General features: G+C 45.9%; 1 protein-coding gene across 1 annotated transcript in view; it reads left to right on the forward strand.

Annotated features, from left to right (window-relative positions):
• The window catches only part of Borcs5 (BLOC-1 related complex subunit 5), a 68,761-nt gene extending 52,033 nt beyond the window's left edge, over positions 1-16,728 (forward strand). The window contains exon 4 of the mRNA XM_021190922.2: positions 15,380-16,728. Within this exon, the coding sequence (XP_021046581.1) occupies positions 15,380-15,658 (279 nt within the window). The 3' untranslated portion in view covers positions 15,659-16,728. The remainder of the gene's footprint in view (positions 1-15,379) is intronic.
• The last annotated feature ends 2,743 nt before the right edge of the window (positions 16,729-19,471 follow it).

The following is a 19,471-nucleotide window of genomic DNA, read 5'->3' on the forward strand; positions in this document are numbered from 1 at the left end:
GTAGGAATGTGTGTGTGTGTGTGTGTGTGTGCGCGTGCGTGCGTGTAGGAATATGGATGGGAAACTCCACATGAGATTGAGATGAGATGTTCTTGACAGAGTTACAGCTGTCATTCTCTACTTGGGATAGCTCATGTTGGAACACTAGTCTCTGGCCTTAGTGCTTGTGAACCATTTCAGATAATAGTTCTGTGAATATTCTGTGAATAGAGCTATTAGAGCCACATGGCAGGGTCCAGTCCTCACACTGTCTCTAATGAGTTGGGTAGCCTCAGATTGTTTACTCAAGCCTTGTAAGCTTCAGTCTCTTGGTCTGTTCAGAGATACAAGAACAGTGAAGTCTGAGGAGGGTTAAAGAGAGTTACTGTAGGCACCATGCTTAGAACTGGGCCTGCTATACTGTCAGTACTGTAGTGTAGTCATTGTCCTCGGTACACGTGGTGCTGAAAGAGAAATGTCTGACCTTGCCATGAATTGGCTCATATGAAGTTTCTTGATTGTAGTAGCAGGCCAAGTCCTAGCCCATTTAGAACACTGCTTTCTACAACCCATGTGATAAAGCCTGAAGAGAGGGGAGGCAGATATTTTCTGTGAGCTCTGGTTCCCACAAACCCTGAATGATTTCTTTCATACCAGAAGTATGTGAGTTTTGGGATTTTTGTAATTAATCTGTTTGGTCTGATTCTAGTAATGCTTGTGAATAGCAACTGGTTCACTCCCTAGGAAGCTTGGGTTTGCTGGAGAGCTAGACATAGATGCTGGTAAAACAGGCCCTGGCTTCTACCCAGGGACTTAAGTGATCACCTCTCATCACTTTGGCTGGGTTTGGTTGGTTGGTTGGTTGGTTGGTTTTGGTATATTTCTGTTAATGACTGAAGGTGGCAGACAGACACTTTACACTTTAGGCTTCATCTTTCACTGACATTCAGATATACTGAAAGGCCAATTACAAGGAGACTGTCAACCAGTGCATTTTTCTTTGGAGACAGGGGTTGAACTAGACTATTACTTCCAGCCAAAACCGCCACTCTTTGGGCATTCTGCAGTGCCAGCATACAGAAGAGTGTCCTGTCATACCTACTGAGTTTATCTCCATACCTCATGAAAGGAGGGTAGAGAGGGTAACGGGAGCCTCACCTCAGTATCCAGCCTTTCCTCCCAACCAACTGCATGCAATTCTGCATTAGTTGCACATGGTCTTCTGGGTGGGACTAGAGGGTATAGGTGGGAGGGAGTCAGGAGGAAAAGGGGTTCCATCTATGTAGCTAGCCATGGGAAAGGCGCTGTTCATGCCAAGTGCAGACTTTCCAGTGTGGCTGCTTTAAGGTTGTCTGTCTGTGGTCCTGCTCATAACTCCTCACCTACGCTATGTAAGTAAGCCTAATAAGCTCATTGGTTCCCTGGGGTGAACGTGGATGGAATTCTGTCCAGTTTGTCCTTAGGACTTCAGGGGGAGGGAAGAGATGCTCATCACGTCTGTCTTGCCCAGGGAAGGAATTTTAGCAACAACAGGGGACTAGGGAGAAGGCATGTAGCAGAAGACACAGCGGAGACTGTGGAGCCTCTCCTGCCCTGCTGATCTGGGTCATGATTTGGTCACATTTGTACTTCACTTTAGCTGCTGTCCCTGGACACAAGTTCATAGCTTCTAGCCCAAGATAAAGCTACTAGGCATATATTCTTGCAGCTAATCTATTATATCCTTGCTTAAAGATCTTAAGAGTAAACTCTGGTCTGATTCTAGTAATGCCTCTGTTTGTAATTCTTAGGTGTATTGGCATTAGCATAGGGTGCTGAGAAACACCAGGAATTTTAGTGGAAAGAGTTGCAGTCTCTGCTCAGAAAGACACATGATCACATAAGATTGGAAACAGATTCTAAAGACTCTCTAACTCACTGCACAAATCAAGAAACCCCAGACCTCAAAGTTTACCTGGGACTTGCCCAAGGCTTTCCTATCACTTAATGACTAAAATGATATTGGGAGATGAATTGTGTGTATATGTGTGCAGGTGCACAAGTATGTGTGCATGTGAACATGGGTATAGAAGCCAGAAGTCAACTCAGCTGTCATTACTAGAGGCACTGTTACCTTGTTTTTCCATACAGGGTCTGGAACTCACCGATTAGGCTAGACGAGTTGGCCCAGCAAATCCCAGGGGTATCTCTACTGCTGCAGTTACAAGAATACATCACTGCTCCCAGCTTTTTTCAGAATGTGGGTTTGTGGTCAATGTCAGGGTTTCATGTTTGCATGACAAATGGATCTTCTGATTGCTATATTCTCCTCTCCCTTTCCCTCTCCCTCTCCCTCTCCCCACTCCCCCAAAGTGAACACTCCAATCAAGGTATCTAAATCTAAGATGCTCCAAAATACAGAACTTTTTGAGCATTGCCCTGAGATGCAGACAATGTCAGACTTGGGAGCATTTACAGTTTCAAAGGCTGGATCAAGGGTGTGCAAATGGTAGAGTCTATGCAAACACCCCAGAATCCAAAACAGAGAACAGAAGCCCTCCGAAGTACTTTGAGCACATGCAGTTCATGTGAGGGAGGCTTATGTTCTCCTGTCTGGAACCCTTCATTTCACTTTTAGTTACTGTTTTCACACAGTAGGCACTCACCTGAAGTGTGAAGAAATATGCAGGAGCTGCCATTTCTGAGTCTGCTCCCAGGGTAGGGGTCGGGGGCGTGAGAGCCCACAGGGGTTTCCTTCTGTAATATAGACCTGAATGGAGCCACTCACCAGGTATGTGAGCTGATGACTGTGTTCTCCCAGGGTAAAGAGTGACAGAGGGTAAGAGTGGTTCCCATGGTGCAGAGCCCTAAGCTGGCATTAGTGTTCACACTGTGCCTTCAGTTCACCAAGTCTGACTAGCATCAACCACTGGCCAGGCAGCGCTCTGTCTGCCCCTGTACACTGAACCTCCTTTAAATAACATGAGTTGACTCCCGTCCTTGCTTTGACCACATTCTGGCATCCATTTCTGCTTTCTTGACCTGAGATTATAAAATGAGTTGAGAGTGCTTCATTTTAAAACCAAAGGTTTTGGCAAAGCATTGAGATAGCGCTGGGTTTTTTTTTTTTTTTTTTTTTTTCCTGAAATACTGAGACAAAGCATTTCCAGAAAAGTCTGAATTTTCTTTTTCTGTCTTCCACGTTTCTCTGATATAAATTTCAGTTTGAGAGTACACAATGTAATTATAATGTCCCCTTCCTCTTTATCCTCTGGGCAACCTTCCTTTGCAGTAAGAAATCCAGCTGGTCCCTTGGGTGGCAGGAAATGTAGATGGAGATTGGGCTGGCTTTGGCTCTGGCCATAACACATGCTGTGCAGTGCTTCCTTGGGCCTTGGCCCCATGCCCCTTTCCACCATCCCTGCCCTGCCAAGACACAGAAATCCTGGAGGAGGGCCGAGTCAAATTTATTACTTGCCTGTTGGAAATTTAGGGTTGTGTTTTTTGGCGAGACAAGAGCACAGCCCGGTTATTTGGCTACCCCTGCTCTGAGATTTAACTCTCTTCATATTCAGACACTGACTTTTGAGCATGTGTGAACAGTCGTACTTACCTGCAGCATGCCTGCCCTAGATGTGTCTCTAGATAGCTGGCTCTGTCATCTCTCTCGGTGCTAGCCACGGGTACCAGGCTCTAAAGCCCGTCTTCTTCCTCTACAGACGAAACAGGTTAGAGGCTTTAAGGGTCACCTCCTTCTGTAAGGAACCCCAGAAAATACCTGCAGCCTATAGACTAGTGGGTGGGAAGTATTAAGGACACTTAGTTTATAGACATGGAAATAGGTCTTAGAAAGATCTTCCTGTTCTGCATTTCTTTATTGAAAGTAATGAAGAATATTAGCAAATTTGAACATTGGTACTATGACAGTTTTGATCTTCTATGTCACCCAAATGCCCATGTATTAAAGGTTTGGTCCCCAGGGTCACACTGTTGGGAGGTGGTAGAGCCACCCAGGAGGGAGATCTCCAGGCTATTTATAGTTTCCAAGTCCTCCAAAGAAACCCCAACCTGTGCAGTGTTAGCCTCTAGCTTCTGGGACACAGAGTAGTTCTCTTCTCCCTCAAGTTCCTATATGCCAGCCTGCCGCAGGAAACGTGCCTTTCCAGAAAACTCCATGCTCCCTGTCTGACTTACAGTTTACAGTGGTGCAAATTTAAAGACTAGAGTAAATGTCTCAGCTGGTTATATCAGGGTTTATTTTTTATAGCAATAGAAAGCTGACTCACTGCTCAAGAGCCTAAAATAATGCCCAGCTTGTAGTAAACAATGAGTGCTTGTTAAATGAACAGCTTCCTAGACTCTTCAGTTACTTCATCCTACAAATTGATAAGCTGTCTCATTCTGTCAGGGAAAAATAACTGTTTTGAGAATAGTATTAGAATGAGTAGGCTATGCTGCAGCTGTAAATACACTTGGCATGTGTAATAGTGTAGATGTTATGGAAGTATAGCTTGTACTCGTGTTTAGAGTAAATCTTCCTTGTTAGCAGATGGTTCTCTTCTGTTGAGTTCTGATCTCCAGGTTCCTCACACCTTGTGGCTTTGTGATTGCCATAGCATCTACCTGGCAGAACACTATGGAATGGTAAAGATTAGTAGGAGTGTCTTACAGGCTGAACCTGCCGGTTTCAGATAACTCTGGCTTGAACTCAATTACATGGTTACATCCACAGGTGCCTGGGAATGGGTGTGTGATCATGGCTACACTAAACTTTGAGCCATAGTTGGAGCATCTGTGCCATCTTTGGACTTCTTCTACAGTACATGTGTTACAAAGCTTGAGACTCTGGGTCAGGTCACATAGTAAGCTCTACAGAGTTTGAGTCCTACTGTGGGTGAAAAACAAGACTTGTGTGGGAAACTGTGTTCTTAAAGATCATTTTAAGAAAACCAAGATCATGAAACAAAACTAAGACATGGAACTATTCATTCAACATGACTTCAACTTTGTTCCATACTCTTAAAGGTAATAAGGAAACCTGGCAACCAATTAATCAATTACATGGCACACTAATGGTGGGATTCTTAGTCCTACTTCCTTAGCCTGTCTTTATTTTTTATTTTTTTATTATTTATTATTTACAAACTCTTCATCTTAAACATACAGATTTTTTCTTACTCACTAAATTTGCTGGTTAGTTTTTGCCAACTTGACACAAACTAGAGTCACTTGGAAAGTGAGAACCTCGGTTGAGGATTTGCCTCCATCAGACTGGCCTTTGGGCAAGTCTTTGAGGCATTTCTTGATTAATGATCCATGTGGAAGGGCCCAGCCCACTATGGGTGGTCCCACGCCTGTCAGATGGTTGGGATGTATGAGAAAGGCTAAGCAAGCCATGGAGAACATCTTGATGGTTTCTGCTTCAGTTCCTGCCTGCAGGTCCCTGCACTGCTTGAGTTCCTATCTTGGCAACACTCAGTGATGGGCTGTGACATGGAAATGTAAGTTAAACCCTTTGCTCTCCAAGTTGGTTTTTGTCAGTGTTGTATCACAGCAACTGAGAATCACACTAGGATACTAAGACAGAATGTGCTCAGAACTCAGAGTCCATGCACCTTTATCCACCCCCTAGGTGGATGAACTAGCAAGTGCCAGGGCTCTAGGGAGCTGTCAAGGAATTAGGACTAACAAACGGAAGAAATCCTTCCTAGATCTTATACTCCAGTGGAGAAGCAGATAATAAGCAAGGCAGAAAAAGGAAGGAAATAAAAAAAGGTAAAAGTAGCTAACACATAAAAAGATAAAGTCTAACAGTTATAAAATAAGTAAAGGGAACAACGCACTGTCAATGGTCTAGAAGTTATAGACAGCCCAGCCTGGGCGCCTTCCTGGTAGGTAACCCTGAGCTCTCCTCGTTAATACAGAGCATCAGAAGACCTGGAGCTCTCTTCACTTGAAAGTGACCGGATGTGTTGGTCAACATCAGCCAGTACCCACGAGCCTACTCCTTACTAGTCTTTTCCCTGTCACAGCTACCTGCTCATTCTGAAGTCTCCTCTGTTGCTGGGAAGACACTTGAAGACCTTCCCTGCTCCTTATAAAAGAATTTCCTACTTCTCCCAGGCCTCAAAGATTTCTAAAGTATCTCCAGGGGACAGCCCCAAAGCTTGGTTGACATCTTGGTGGAACTCCACAGCTCCTGCTTTGCACACTGGTGGAGAGAACTTCTTTCTTGTCTGATGGCAGACTAAATTGCTAGGAATTGCTGATGTGGGAGTGATGACAGCCAGACTGCAGATCAGACCAGAGGACCTAAGGAGCTCTGAAAAGAAATGCCATTTCTGGAATAAAACTTAGCCATCTCAAACACAGTGAGATGCACAGAGAGGGAGTGCAGAGTAGTACTCCGTCAGGGTTGGAGCCCGTCGTCCATGATGGCTTCTTCCTGTATCCCAGAGTACCTCAGCATTCCTTTCCCTTTGTTTTTGCTGAGACTTTGATTCTCTTGCCTTCCTTCCATAGAATGTGTAATGGTCATAACCGAAGTCTCCAAAATCTGCCAAATGTAGGCTGTGGCCAGTCTCAACTCCTGCTCTGTGCCTCCTGTTCTGTCCACCCTACTAGAATAATCTGTGTCCGACTTCCCTGAGACACTCATCCACCATCAGACACAATCCTAACCATCCTCATGTCCCTTATCAGAAGGAAGGCTTCGCTTCTTCCTTAGCATTGGGAAAATGTCTTCTGGATTAATTTATGCACTGAATTTGCATAGTTACGCCTACTGTGAGTGGGAAATGATGTGGGCCCCTAGACTTATCAGTCATGAGCAACCGTCCCGTCTAGTTTATAGCTACCTATAATATAATAGCTCCTGGCTGATGGCAGGGGTGGAATTACCAAGTCCTTAGTCTGCTGTCACCATCCCAGGTTCATTCTTCAAACCAATAGTAGAGGAGTTTAGTGAGGTCTTTATGTCAACCACACCTGCAGTTGTTCTCTGGGTCACAGGGGCAGTGCTCATACTGTGAGATCCTTAGAGGGATTACAGAGCACTTAGCTAATCCAGGTTGCCACTGTGTAAAAATACCAGAATGTTATTTAACTTGTACAGACTTACTTTCCTTTCGTCTTGGACATTGAAACAAGGAGTCCTAAAATGATAGCTCTGTGTGTTTGGAGGTCTTCATCTTTCCCAATTTCTTCTCTAACTTTTGGGGCCCAATACTTGGTATTAGCCTTCCATCCCCAAGGTCTCAGTATTAGGCCTGGGGCTGAGAATTACAGTGAATGTGAGACTCTGATGCAAACTGAGCACATAGTTCCTGTGTAGCCTTCTGTCTTGCTCCCACACACCCTGATTGAGCTCTTTCTTTCTCTTACTTGATGCTGTCTGTAGCCTTTTCAAGTCCAGGGAGGGGCATGATCTGCCAGATCGAACAGGTTTTGTTTAGGGTACTGACTAAGTAAGGTTTAAAGATTTCTTTCTTAGTTAGACATAGATCAGAAGGGAAGCCAGCATAAAGAGAAGCTGGGCAAGCCATAAAATAATAATTGGAACGGTGATGACGCCATTCAGATTCCCCAGCTGCTGGTATCTCTTCATTCTCTTAAAGACATGAGTAAATTGTGTTCCTTTACTGAAACACTTGGGTAGAGTATTTGAACAAAGGAAATGGGGTCATTTCAAAATGTCCAGTATGCAGTAATCAATGCCACTCAGCCTGTGGTGTAATTAATGGAAACACTGGCGACAGTCTGCCCATTGTTTGTCCTTGCGAAACAGGAAGTAGCAGGGCACTAGAGAGCCCAAGGAGGTTTACGTAATGCAGAAGGAAGTGGCTAGAGCTCTGCTCAGCCTGGCTTTCTAACTCCAGCCCGTGTGACTCACCTGAGCACCTTCCTCGTCCTAACACACAGAGACATGCATTTGTTGAAATCACCCTTTGAGTTTTGACCTTATTTAACAATAGATTTTTGTAAATGTTGTCCCGAGAAACTTAATTTTAGATCTCATACAATTATATTTTGTGGCTAGGCAGAATGAATTATGGAAAAGAAAATGTGGTCAGCAGGCTTAACTGTGGACTTGACTGGGACAGTGCTGTGGTGGCTCTTGAAGTCAGATCTGGACTTGGGTGTTAGCTGTCCATGTCAGCTGTGTGACGTGAGGCAAGCTGCCTATGACTCTGGAGCAGCCTTCCTCTATTAGAGGACATCTTGCAGGGCTCTTGGCTTTCCCTGCTTTGTGTGAGGTCAAGGTGGTGCCTGTCAGATGTGGTGTGCAAAGAGATGCCAGCCCCCGCAGTATCCACTCAGATTTGTGTTTTGAATATCCACGTTAGATCTGGTAATGCATTACTTTTTTTTTTTTTTTTTTGGAAAAAGTAAATGTTGGTGTTTATGGTAGAAATCAAGTGTTTTCTTACTTGAAAACACTAAAAATTGGTATTTAGTTTCATTCATTATGGTTTTGAAAACCATTTGCTTGCTCTGACATTTGAATTAATGGCTTCTTTAGAGAAGACATGTCTGCCTGTGAATCTGCCTTGCTGGGATGGGCTGAGTGATCTTGGGCACATTTTTGTCTTTTCAGAGTCCACTTCCCATGTTTGGCAGGAAAATGATAGTTCCCTTGAGGGTTGTCATAGGACCTAAAGGTAAGGCGTGTAGAGTGTACAGTCGTGTCTGCCATTTCCTGAATACTCCGTGGACAGTAGCTGTAACTTGCAAATTATCTGTCACACTTGTTAATATAATGAGTGAACCAGAGAATATTGTGTACTAGGCTCCACCTTCCAAGTCATTCTGTGGATTACCAAAAGAACCAGTCCTAACTCTATATTTTTGCTTTCTGTAAACCAGCTTAGCTGCGGTTTGCTGGAGTGAAGTTTGTTCTTTAATTTCCAGTGTTAAAGTCTGTGTGTGAAAATGAATGGCTAGACCTTATTCTGAAAGTTGTTGTTGCAGCATGTTTAGAATGATGATCTTCAGAACTTTCCTTGGGGAAACAAGGTCACTCCAGAATGTCAGTATGTGGTAACACATGACATTCAGCCTGTGGTATAATTAATGAGAACATCTATCCTCTGTCATTGTGCAAGAGAGAGTCATTCAGAAAAGAGAACACCGAGTCTTCCGTGGGAATAGAAGAGGTGATCTAAAGGTGGACCAGAAAGCCAGAGAAAACTTAGGTGACCCAGAAAAGTTGTGAGTTGAGCATGGCCCACTCCAGCCTTCGGTGGTCTGAATCCCCATTAGACATGAAGTGACCTATGTGATGTGAATAAAGAGTGGCTGATGGGCCATAATGGGCTGGTGTTGCATGACAGCAGGCCACCTGTAGGAAACCTAATGACCAGGTAGGATGGAGACCATGAAGGTCAGGAGCATACGAGAAATAGCTTGACTATAAATACCCTTTAGCTGTATACACATACATCAAACTGTCCTCCATAAGGATTCTTACTTTTTATTAAAAAATAAAAGAAGACTGTGGCCAGTATCAGCCAACGTCAGAACAAGGAAGAAGGGGCTCTAAGAGAGTAGTGCTCTGCGTTCTTCATTGTCCCTTGTATTGTCACAGGAAAGCGTGGGACTGAGCACCCAGCTTCTCTCTTGCTGTTGCTCTGTGTTCTAAGCTCTCAGCTTCCTTGGGTTTGTAATGTTTTACTTGGCCACAGTGGCTTGTTTGAGGGCCACTGGACAGTGTTTAGTTCAGAAGTGCCAAGTGGGTTTCATCATTCTGAACTCTAAGAATCCTTTGCAGCTGGCCACCTGGGATCCAGTGTCAGGACAGCTCCCACTCCAGGTCAGGGTTACAACAGCCTGTGCTCAGTGCTATTGCAGGCGTGGAAGGGAGCTCTGGTGTTGGGTTTCTTTATTTGTTAAGACTAAGATCTGGGTCTCATAGCTTTCCCAGTTCACAGGGTACAGTTCAGTGGTCTCTACTAAGTCAAGGGTTGTATAACTAACACAACCAGTTCTACACTTGCCCTATCCTAGAAACATGTACACATTGTCACTCCCCATTCCCACTCCCTACCACGCGGTAGGCTCAGGTCTACTGTCTGTCTCTATACAGCGCCCTTGTGGGGCCTTACTTGTGAAAGCAGTCCTATGACATGTAGCCATTTGTGTCCTGTTTCCTTCACTGAGTGTAATACTGCTGAGGTTTATCCAAGTCAGTCATAGTTTCTGTCAGCATTTGATTTGATTTGATGGCCAAATGGTACTCTGGCCTATGGGCATTTGCTATCCTTTCTGGACCCGTGGGTTATTTCTGTATCTGCCTACTATGAAGAATGGTGCTGTGAACACTGATGTATAAGGCTGTGCATATTTTGGTTTCCTCATGTATTTTCCTGGGTGTTAAACTGCTGGCCAGCGAAAACCCTCTGCTTAACTTTGTGAGAAATTGTCAGCCGAGCGTGGTGGTGCGCGCCTTTAATCCCAGCACTTGTGAGGCAGAGGCAGGTGGATTTCTGAGTTCGAGGCCAGCCTGGTCTACAAAGTGAGTTCCAGGACAGCCAGGGCTATACAGTGAAACCCTGTCTCGAAAANAAAAAAAAAAAAAAAAAAAAAAAGAGAGAGAGAGAGAGAGAGAGAAATTGTTAGATGGGTCACCAAAGTGGCCATACCATTTTGCAGGAGGGGCGAGGGTTGCTGGATTTTCCACACCGTCACCGGCCCTTGCTGGTCTCTCTTTTGGGTTAGGTCTCCTAGTGGATCAGAAGCAGTTTCCATGGTTTAATGTTCCTTTCCCAGATGACCAGAGACATTACATCTTCTCATGGGCTATGGCTGCTCTGTCTTCTCTGGGGAAATGAGGAGGCTGTAAGCACACCTCTAGACTCTGCCCACGGGGAGTGCTAGTCCTGTAGCTTTGCTAACTGAGGCTCTAAGCAGATGCATTGAAGGGAGGTCAGGGGGAAAGAAGTTTTCTTTTAATGTGGTCATATAATCTGGGAATTTAACTTTGAGTGTTGTGAAAAACAAATTTCCATTCAGTAAGACTTGTTAGAATAATCTTGTAGTTTGTAGCTCTGTTTACAAGTCACATTTGCATATATCATTTCATTTGTATTTTTTTCTTTTTTGAGACAGGGTTTCTCTGTATAGCCCTGGCTGTCCTGGAACTCACTCTGTAGACCAGGCTCGCCTCGAACTCAGAGATCCACCTGCCTCTGCCTCACAAGTGCTAGGATTAAAAGTGTGTACCACCACCACCCGGCTTCATTTGTATCTTTTAGAAAGGTTTAATTATGTGTATAGTGTATACCTGTAAGTGGGTACGTGGATCCAGGGGCATTGGATCATCGTGGGCTGGAGTTACAGGTGGTTGTGAGCCTGACATCGGTGCTGGGAATCAAACACAGGTCTTCTGGAAGATCAATACACTCTTAACCACTGAGCTGTCTCTCTGGGCCTCATTTATAATTTTAATGTCATTACTGTGAGATATAAGAGGTAGGTGCTTCATTCCTCATTCTAGAAAGTAGAAGCTAAGACTGATTTCTGGAAGCCATATAAGTAGCAGGATTTAAATCTATGACTTCTCACTTGTGTTACTTTGTGGCATTAAGTTGACAGATTACTAGCTTCTGTGAACCTAGATGCTAAGAATGTTGGTCAGAGGACATCTGAGACTTGTGGCCAAGGTTCTCTCACCGACCTGATGCTCCCACCAATGTATGTAAGTGTCTTGACTTAGAGTTTTCGGTTGCCTCTAACGATAAATACTTTATAACTTTATTAGATGATTACAAGTAGAGTGTGGTGTTTGGGGTAACCTAAGTCTGTTCTCAGGCCTCCGTCACTTATATTTGGCTCCAGAACAAATTCTGAGGTAAAACTGTTTTATGTTGAGAGCATCCATCACCAAGTAGGCAAATCTGGTCATGGCCAGGTCCCATAGACTGCTGCTGACCTAACAATTCATTGAGTGGTTGTCATTTGCCCTCAGCTCTTCAGGAAAAGAGCAGAGTCGTGCATCCCTGCATGTGTTTGCATTGTCTGTCCAGATAGAGAGGGAACAAAGCCAGCATGGAGGTGGCCCTGGGAAGATGACAGGCAGCCACTGGTCAGCCAGCCTTGTCCCCCATGGCCTCTTTCTCCCTGGTGCCACATTCTAGTGCCTTCTCCCTGGGAGGCAGGAATTCTATACAGAGAAGGCGAGCTATCTACTGAGACCAAATCAGAGTTCCTCTTGAGGCTTAAGTTCACATAGACATCACATTAAAAGCTAAACATTACTTTTTAAAACATTACTTTTAAATGATGAGAAGAATCCTCAGTTTTTTACATATTTTCTTAATTAAGCCCAAAAGTGGGTTTTTGGTTTTGTTTCATTTGGTTTGTGATGAGATCTTCGTATGATACACAGGCTGGCTTTAGTCTTCTAAGCTTGGCCCGTCTTCCTGTCTTTGGTGCTGAGACTACAGATGGATAATGCAATAGCCAGCTCATACTTCCTTTTAATTTACGTATTTTTTTTTTAATGGAAGTCTGTTTTTGTTTTGGTGTGTCACTATTCCACTGGCTAGCTTTGAACTCAGACACCTGCCTGTCTCTCCTCTCCAGTGTGGGTTTAAAGGCGTGTGCCCTGTGCTGAGCAGTTGGTTTTTCTGAATGTCTTAGGAAGGCTCAGGGGGATGCCTCAGCCTTGCCTAGCAGCTAAAATGTTTCTAAAAACACATGCACTTGTGTGTACTTACACATTTTTATTGTTATCATGTTGGGTCTAACCAATGTTTAGAGGAGTTGGCTTATATTCAAAGATGAAAATGGTGACTAAAGAGACTTAGGGTTTTTTTTTAACATTACTTGCCAATACTAATTGGTTTTCTGAATACAAGTCTGTTAAATGTGTGTTGTGGATATTTTTGTATGTGGCTTGCCTTTTTCCTTTCTATTTTCTATTTATGTACGTGTGGGGCACCACGGTGTGTGGATGGTGGTCCTTTGAAACATCTTGCTCCCAGAGACAGTGTGTGGAGTGGAGGACCAGGTTTGACAAGGAGGCTGACTGAACCCTGCGCTCCTGAGGACAGCAGCATCGCCTTTTCACTGTGCTGGCGTCGCAGAAACCCTGGCATTGCAGAGACTCGTGCAAACTGAGACTGCTTCTCTCTCAGGCAGGCACTGCTCTGTCCCACAAAGTCGCGTGGGCCTGTGGTTCTCCCTGCACTGCAGCAGAGGAGGAGACTAAGCAGACCAGGAGCAGAGCACTAGCAGTTGGCAACTGAGGGCAGTTCCAACTGAGAGGGGCTGCCGTGACTGACAGCCACCATAACGGGCTGGAACACAGCAGAGCGAGGGGTTTCAAACACAAGTTGTGGGAATAAACAGTAGTTCACTGTTTATTGGAAAATCAAATTGTTTGTTTAAATAGCTGGGGCTTCTTGTGGAAGTTTCCGTAACCTAGTTACTTGTGACTTTTCTCTTTCTGGGTCTGCCTGTGTTTCCTAGAACAGTACAGTCTCCTTAGCAGCCAGTGGAAAGTCATGCTGCTGTGCGCAGTGAGTGGGGTGGGTAGAAGGAGTTTGGGTTTGAGTGTCTCTGTCTGTGGGAGCCAGCATGGCACAGGGCATGTCCTGAGAGTCACTCCACTGGGCAGTATCCGCATGCCCAGCTGGACATGGGGCTGTGCAGGGAAGTGTGTGCATCGGAACACTCACTCATGTTTAGCTTTTAATGTTTAGCTTTTAATGTGATGTCTATGGTTGTAAAAGCACCAAGCTGCATGTCAGGGCTGATGAGTTGATTGCCAGGCCCCTTCGCCATGGCCCACAGGAGCCTCTGAAGTCAGTTCAGGTAAACTCCGATGTCTGGCTCATGTGTCTGTCACTGTGTGGGTCAAAGATGGAGAGCAGGGGACCTCCCAGCAAGGTAGATAACGTGATGACTGGAGAAGACGCCAGAGTCTGATCAGTTGAGTGAGCTGTGCTGGCTATATCTTCCCTCCCAAGGGACTCAATTTTGGGGCATGTTGGCAGCCCTGACAGTGGCCAGCAGTGGCACTGAGCTGCTTCCTCAGGGCTGAGCAGTGCGTAGGCAGCTCCTCTGAAGATGCATCACTTCCATACCCATTCGGGGGGCTCGGTTTTGTTCTGGCCCTGCCACCAGATCCCCTCTACCTCTGAGCTTTAAAGGTCAGCTGAAGTACTAATTAATGCTGTCTATCTGTCTGTCTGTCTGTCCTCCCCCCTCCCCCATGTAAAAGTAGGATTGGCCTTGCTCTCATTTTTGTCAGAATTTTCTTTAGAGGCTCTACATGGTAAGACATCCTGGGCTCCAGCATGCAGCGGGAAAGGAGTAGATAGGAAGGGAGAGGCTGGGGAGGAGGGAAACAGACCACATGACAGCTGGTGGAATGTTTAGGGTGGAATGAGAGTCTCAAAAGTGTAAGTGTATGGGAAGGGAAGGGTGCATGGGTAGATGTGGGGTCCTTGCAGAGGGGTGCAGGTATGCAAACACAGGAAGTGCCCCCCTTCCTCTTTACCCGTGACAGATGTGCCCAGGAGAGAAAAAGGCCTTCCGGGCAGTGTGCAGCGTTTGACATGATGTTGTAGGCTCCCTCGTGGGCTGGAGGTGCAGTTGGCATGTTGGGCTCTGCCATAGGAGCTGTGCCTTCCCTGTAGTTCCCCCGACTGACCACAGCGTCACCAAGTCACTGGGTTAGCTTTCTGTGTATAATTCTGTCATTCCTACAACTCTGGTTATAGCTGTGAGTCCTTTGATGATAGAGACAGTCTAAGAACTGTGTGTGTGATTTCCTCGCAGTGTGTGAAGTGCACACACGCACAGCTGTATGGTAAAGCCCACTGCACACGGGTTGGGCGACAGTGCCTGTTCCTTCTAGGCTGCAGCCTGGACAGCATATTCTGGGACTGGTGGTGACACAGTGGCAAGAGTCTGTTCACTTCAACAGAGCCAAACATGAATGCTGTGTAAGAGACAGGGGACACAGTGTCAAGACTCTTCCATAGAGAGAGTCTCAGCAGAGGGTGGCCAAACATGAATGCTGTGTAAGAGACAGGGGACACAGTGCCAAGACTCTTCCATAGAGAGAGTCTCAGCAGGGGGTGGAATGAGTAGCACACACTCCCAGGTATCCCAGAATAGTTGCAGTAGTCCTTGGGACGGCCACTGCCTCGCACACAGTCAGGTTCCTCTGATTCCAGCAGGACACCTAGCCCTCCCAATATAGTTCCTCATACTCTGGTGACCCCAACCATAAGACTATTTCATTCCTACTTCATAACAGTAATTTTGCTACTGTTATGAGTCACATGTAAATGTCTGAGATGCAGGAAATCTGATAAAGGACCCCTGGGAAACAAAGGATCCCAGCGGTTGAGACCCACTGCTCGGGACAACAGGGTAAGCTAATGCTTTTGCCTCTGTTTACTCCCTGCAGATGGATCTGTCTGTGGAAACCCTCTTTTGCTTCATGCAAGAGCGCCAGAAAAGATACGCCAAGTATGCAGAGCAGATCCAGAAGGTGAATGAGATGTCAGCCATCCTGCGCCGTATCCAGATGGGCATAGACCAGACAGTGCCACTGATGGAGAGGCTCAACAGCATGCTGCCAGAGGCTGAGCGCCTGGAGCCCTTCAGCATGAGGCCTGAGCGGGGCGGCACTAGCAGGCGCCTGCCTGTGCAGACACAGCGCCTCCAGCCTTCACCTGGGCCCTGATGTTTGCCTAGATGTGTAGACCCACATGGACTTCCAGTGTGGCAGCTCCTGATAACCGGTTTGGACAGTTGAACTCCCAGAAATCCTGTAAAGAACTTTGCATCAAGAGTTATTTTTATTTTGCTCAGATTTTTTGAATTAAAAGTGTAGGTAGTCTAGCTACTGCAGTGAAACTGTGGAGAAAATGCTAAGGAACTGTTCTCTTTGGCACCTCGTGAGACTTTACGCAGGCTCTCTGATTTGTGGTTGTAAATATAAGTGCTAACTGGTTCCAGTTAGTTCCTACGCATTGGTACCCATCACATCAAGGAGGTATCTGGCACTGTCTTCCTGTCCTGCCGGAACACCATCTTTTTTTTTTTTTCCAGTACCATGCCCCTTTTGTGGGTCACTGTAAACTGAAGACTGCCTTCATCCACTCATGAAGGTGTTTCCCATTAGAACTGCTTTTCCATACAGAGCTCAGGCTTCTGTCGGCCCGGCAGACCTTGGCTTCCATAACAAGGTTTGCACTGACATTTGTTCCCACCCTCTCTCATGCGAGACCCTCGGACCTCCACTGATGTGCCAGGGACACAAAAGAGGCTACAGAGCCTCTGCCCGCCCTGCCGTCTGTAGGGCGTGAAGCTGGAGAAAGAGCTGCCCATTGCAGGACTTCTGTGGAAGGAAGAGATGCAATGAGTGCAAGGGATGGGCCTGAAGATAAGAGCTGGGTCTGAGGGGCTGTTAGGGCTGGGAGTCTACAGCCTCCCCTTCGTCCCTGTTCCTCCAGAATCTAGAGAGATTCTGTCAGGTGTCAGAAGAGCCTCGGTGGTTTTATAAGATTAAAATGAATCTGATTAATTTATTGTGTAGCAGCTAAACTTGATCTGATTCTAATCTCATTTTTTAGTTTTTAATTTTCTTTTTTACTGTGATGCTATACAAGGTGTGTTCTGTGTGAGCAGGATTGTCACAGTGTGTGCTTGGAGATCAGAAGACAACTCTGTGGGGTTGGTTCTCTTTCCACCTTTGTGTGGATTCTGGGGATCGGCCTAGGCATGCCTGACAAGCACCTCTACCCACTGAACCATCCTACCAGGCCCTAAAAGGACTGGTTCTTAATCAGATATTAATGTATAATGTTCTTAGAACTCAGATTAAGTGTAGGGCATAGGTAGTTGAATGGAATGAATATTTGAAGTACAGGGAAGAAAAAGGTTAAATAAGACATAGGGAAAAATAGTAATGTCTAGTCATTTCTTTTTGTGGGGTTGGGGGTTAAAACAGGGTCCATGTACCTCTAGCTGGCCTTTGTGGCTGCTTCCTGCCTCTGGTCCCTCACTGCTGAGGTGAGAGGCACCACTTTACCCTCCCTACTGTGTCTAGTGTGTTACCAGTGACTGAGTATATTAATGTTGAAGTGCCCAGGCAGGCTCTTGGCTGATGCTTTCCTTCCCCACGTGGAAGGCGGTAAGGTGCACTGAGAGCTCTGGGCTGCTGCAGCTGGGAGTGGACATAGCTCACCTCCGTTGAGCTCCCGGTGAAGGTGGTCTTCACATTGTCTTCTCATGACTGCGGTTCAGCCATTGCTAGAGCAATTTACAACAGATGTTCTGTAGTTCGGAAACCTATTAGCTACCCCGAGGTCGTTGTCGACCTCAGCAGGGTGAAGGAAGGGGCAGCCTGCATTGGGTGTCACCCCCCAGGTGGTTTCAGTGTCTTGTGTGTGTGCTAGACTGAGTTCTGACCCATTGATCTTTCTTCCCTCATAGTGTTTGTGTTATTTTTGATTTCTCATTCTGTTTAGTATTATTTCCACACAGTGTTTTGTTAGGTGGTGTGGCTAGATGAAGCCCATTTACATTCAGAAATAGTTTTCCCTCCCCCCCCCCCCCAGTTTGAAATGGGCAGAAAGTTGAACTGTAAGGCAGTGGGCGCTCATTGTTTTCTCCTAGACTGGCAGGAGGCATTTTTAAAGCCACCACCATCATTGTCTTTCCTTGAGTTTCTGGAATATTAGGAACCCAGCACTGTGCATAGAGACCTGTTCATAAACCTTCAAAGAAAGAAGGGCCAATTGTCCACAGCGTTGTGTGGACAGGAATCAGGTGCCACCTCCAACTCTCCTTGGCTTGGCGATGTCAGCCTGAGCCTAAGGCCATCTCCTTACTTCCTAGCACGAGGCCTGTGTCAGGGAGGAAAGGTCGAGTAGATAGCTCTCTTTTCTAAGAAATTAGGCAGGCCAGAGCTTATTCTGAGGGTCATTCTAGTTTAAGCTGTTGCTGTGCTGTGGGTGAGGTGGTCTCCTGGTCTCCTCTGGAGTGGGGCTGGCCATCAGACACATTCCCGTGAGACTTGGGAGAAGGGGCTGAAAGGCGACACAGGCCAGGCCTTGTCCCACCCTGTCCACAGCTGCTGGGGTTCTGCAGCCTGGGAGTTAGTGTCAGCCTCTCCTCTGAGTGCTCATGGCACACGGATGAGGGCTCTGGTGTGAGAAGGAGGTGCTGAAGGCTTCTGGAGTCCTTTCCCAAGGGGCTCTGAGGGCCGAGCGATGATGCATCAGAACACCATTATGTTGCCTCTCAATACTCTATGGCATATCTGACCAGCACAGGTTGTTACGGAATGAAGAAACAGCTTGGAGTCGTCAGAGAGCCCTGGAAGGGTGTTTCTATCCTTAAGTTTTGGTAAGTGATTTTTATTTCCCTGAACCTCAGTACTAGATTGAAGCTAATGTCCCCTCAAAGGCCCATAAATATGAAAGGTCCAGTCCCCAGATAATGGTACTGTTGGAAAGAGGTGGCACCTAAGAGATGGGGCCTGTGGCAGTCAGTCAGAATGCCCTTGAGGAGAGTAATCCCCCACTTCCATCTACTGTCATGCCTGTGATCTAACTCAGTTGTTTTTTTTTTTTTTTTGGTTCTTGAGATAGGGTTTCGTGAACTCAGTATTGAGCTGAGTTTGATCTTGGCTTTCTGATGTTCTAGTCTCTTTCCCCAAGTGCTATGGTAGCAGACAGGTGTCACCACACCCAGCATGTGGATGGCATCTATACTCCTTCCTAGCCAGAAAGCTCCCGGGGTGTCCCTTCCTCCCTCCTCGCCTTGCTTTGTAAACCAGAGCCCCACTGTGCCTCTGAGGACCCGTTTTGCTTCCCTGTGATGTGCATTTAGGGACAGAGCACTGGACCGCAGCTTCTTACCACAGTGAAGGGCAGTTGCAGCTGGCCTTCACTCTTGTTTTATGTGCATGTGTTTTATGTTTTTTATACATGTTGGGTGGTGTTAAAGCAAGTGATAATGAAGTGTGGTGGTGTACATTTCTAGTCCCAGTGATTGGAAGACTCAAGCAGGAAGATCATTGTGAATTCAAGGACATCTTGGGCTAAGCATTGAGTTCAAGGATAATCTATACTACAGTGAAACCTGATATTCAAAACAAAAGCAATAACAAAACAAGCCACACACACACACACACACACACACACACACACACACAGCCTATTATACCCTTAGGACACTGTTTTAGATTCCATTGTTTGCTGGCTACTTTTATGTCAACTTGACACAGTCCTTTTCAAAGAGGGAACTACAATTGAGAAAATGCTCCCACTGGATTAACCTGTAGACAAGTCTGAAGTACATTTTCCGGACTGATGGCTGATGTGGGGAGGGCTCAGCTCACTCACTGTGGGAAGTACCAACCCTGGGTCCTGTGTTCTATAAGAAAGCAAGTCATGAGGAACAAGCCAGTAAGCAGCACTCCCTTATGGCCCTTGCATCACCTCCTGTCCTGTTTTGAGTTCCTACCCTCAGTGATAGACTCTGATAT

This window comes from Mus pahari, chromosome 2 (genome assembly GCF_900095145.1).
Source record: "Mus pahari chromosome 2, PAHARI_EIJ_v1.1, whole genome shotgun sequence".
NCBI lineage: Eukaryota > Metazoa > Chordata > Mammalia > Rodentia > Muridae > Mus > Mus pahari.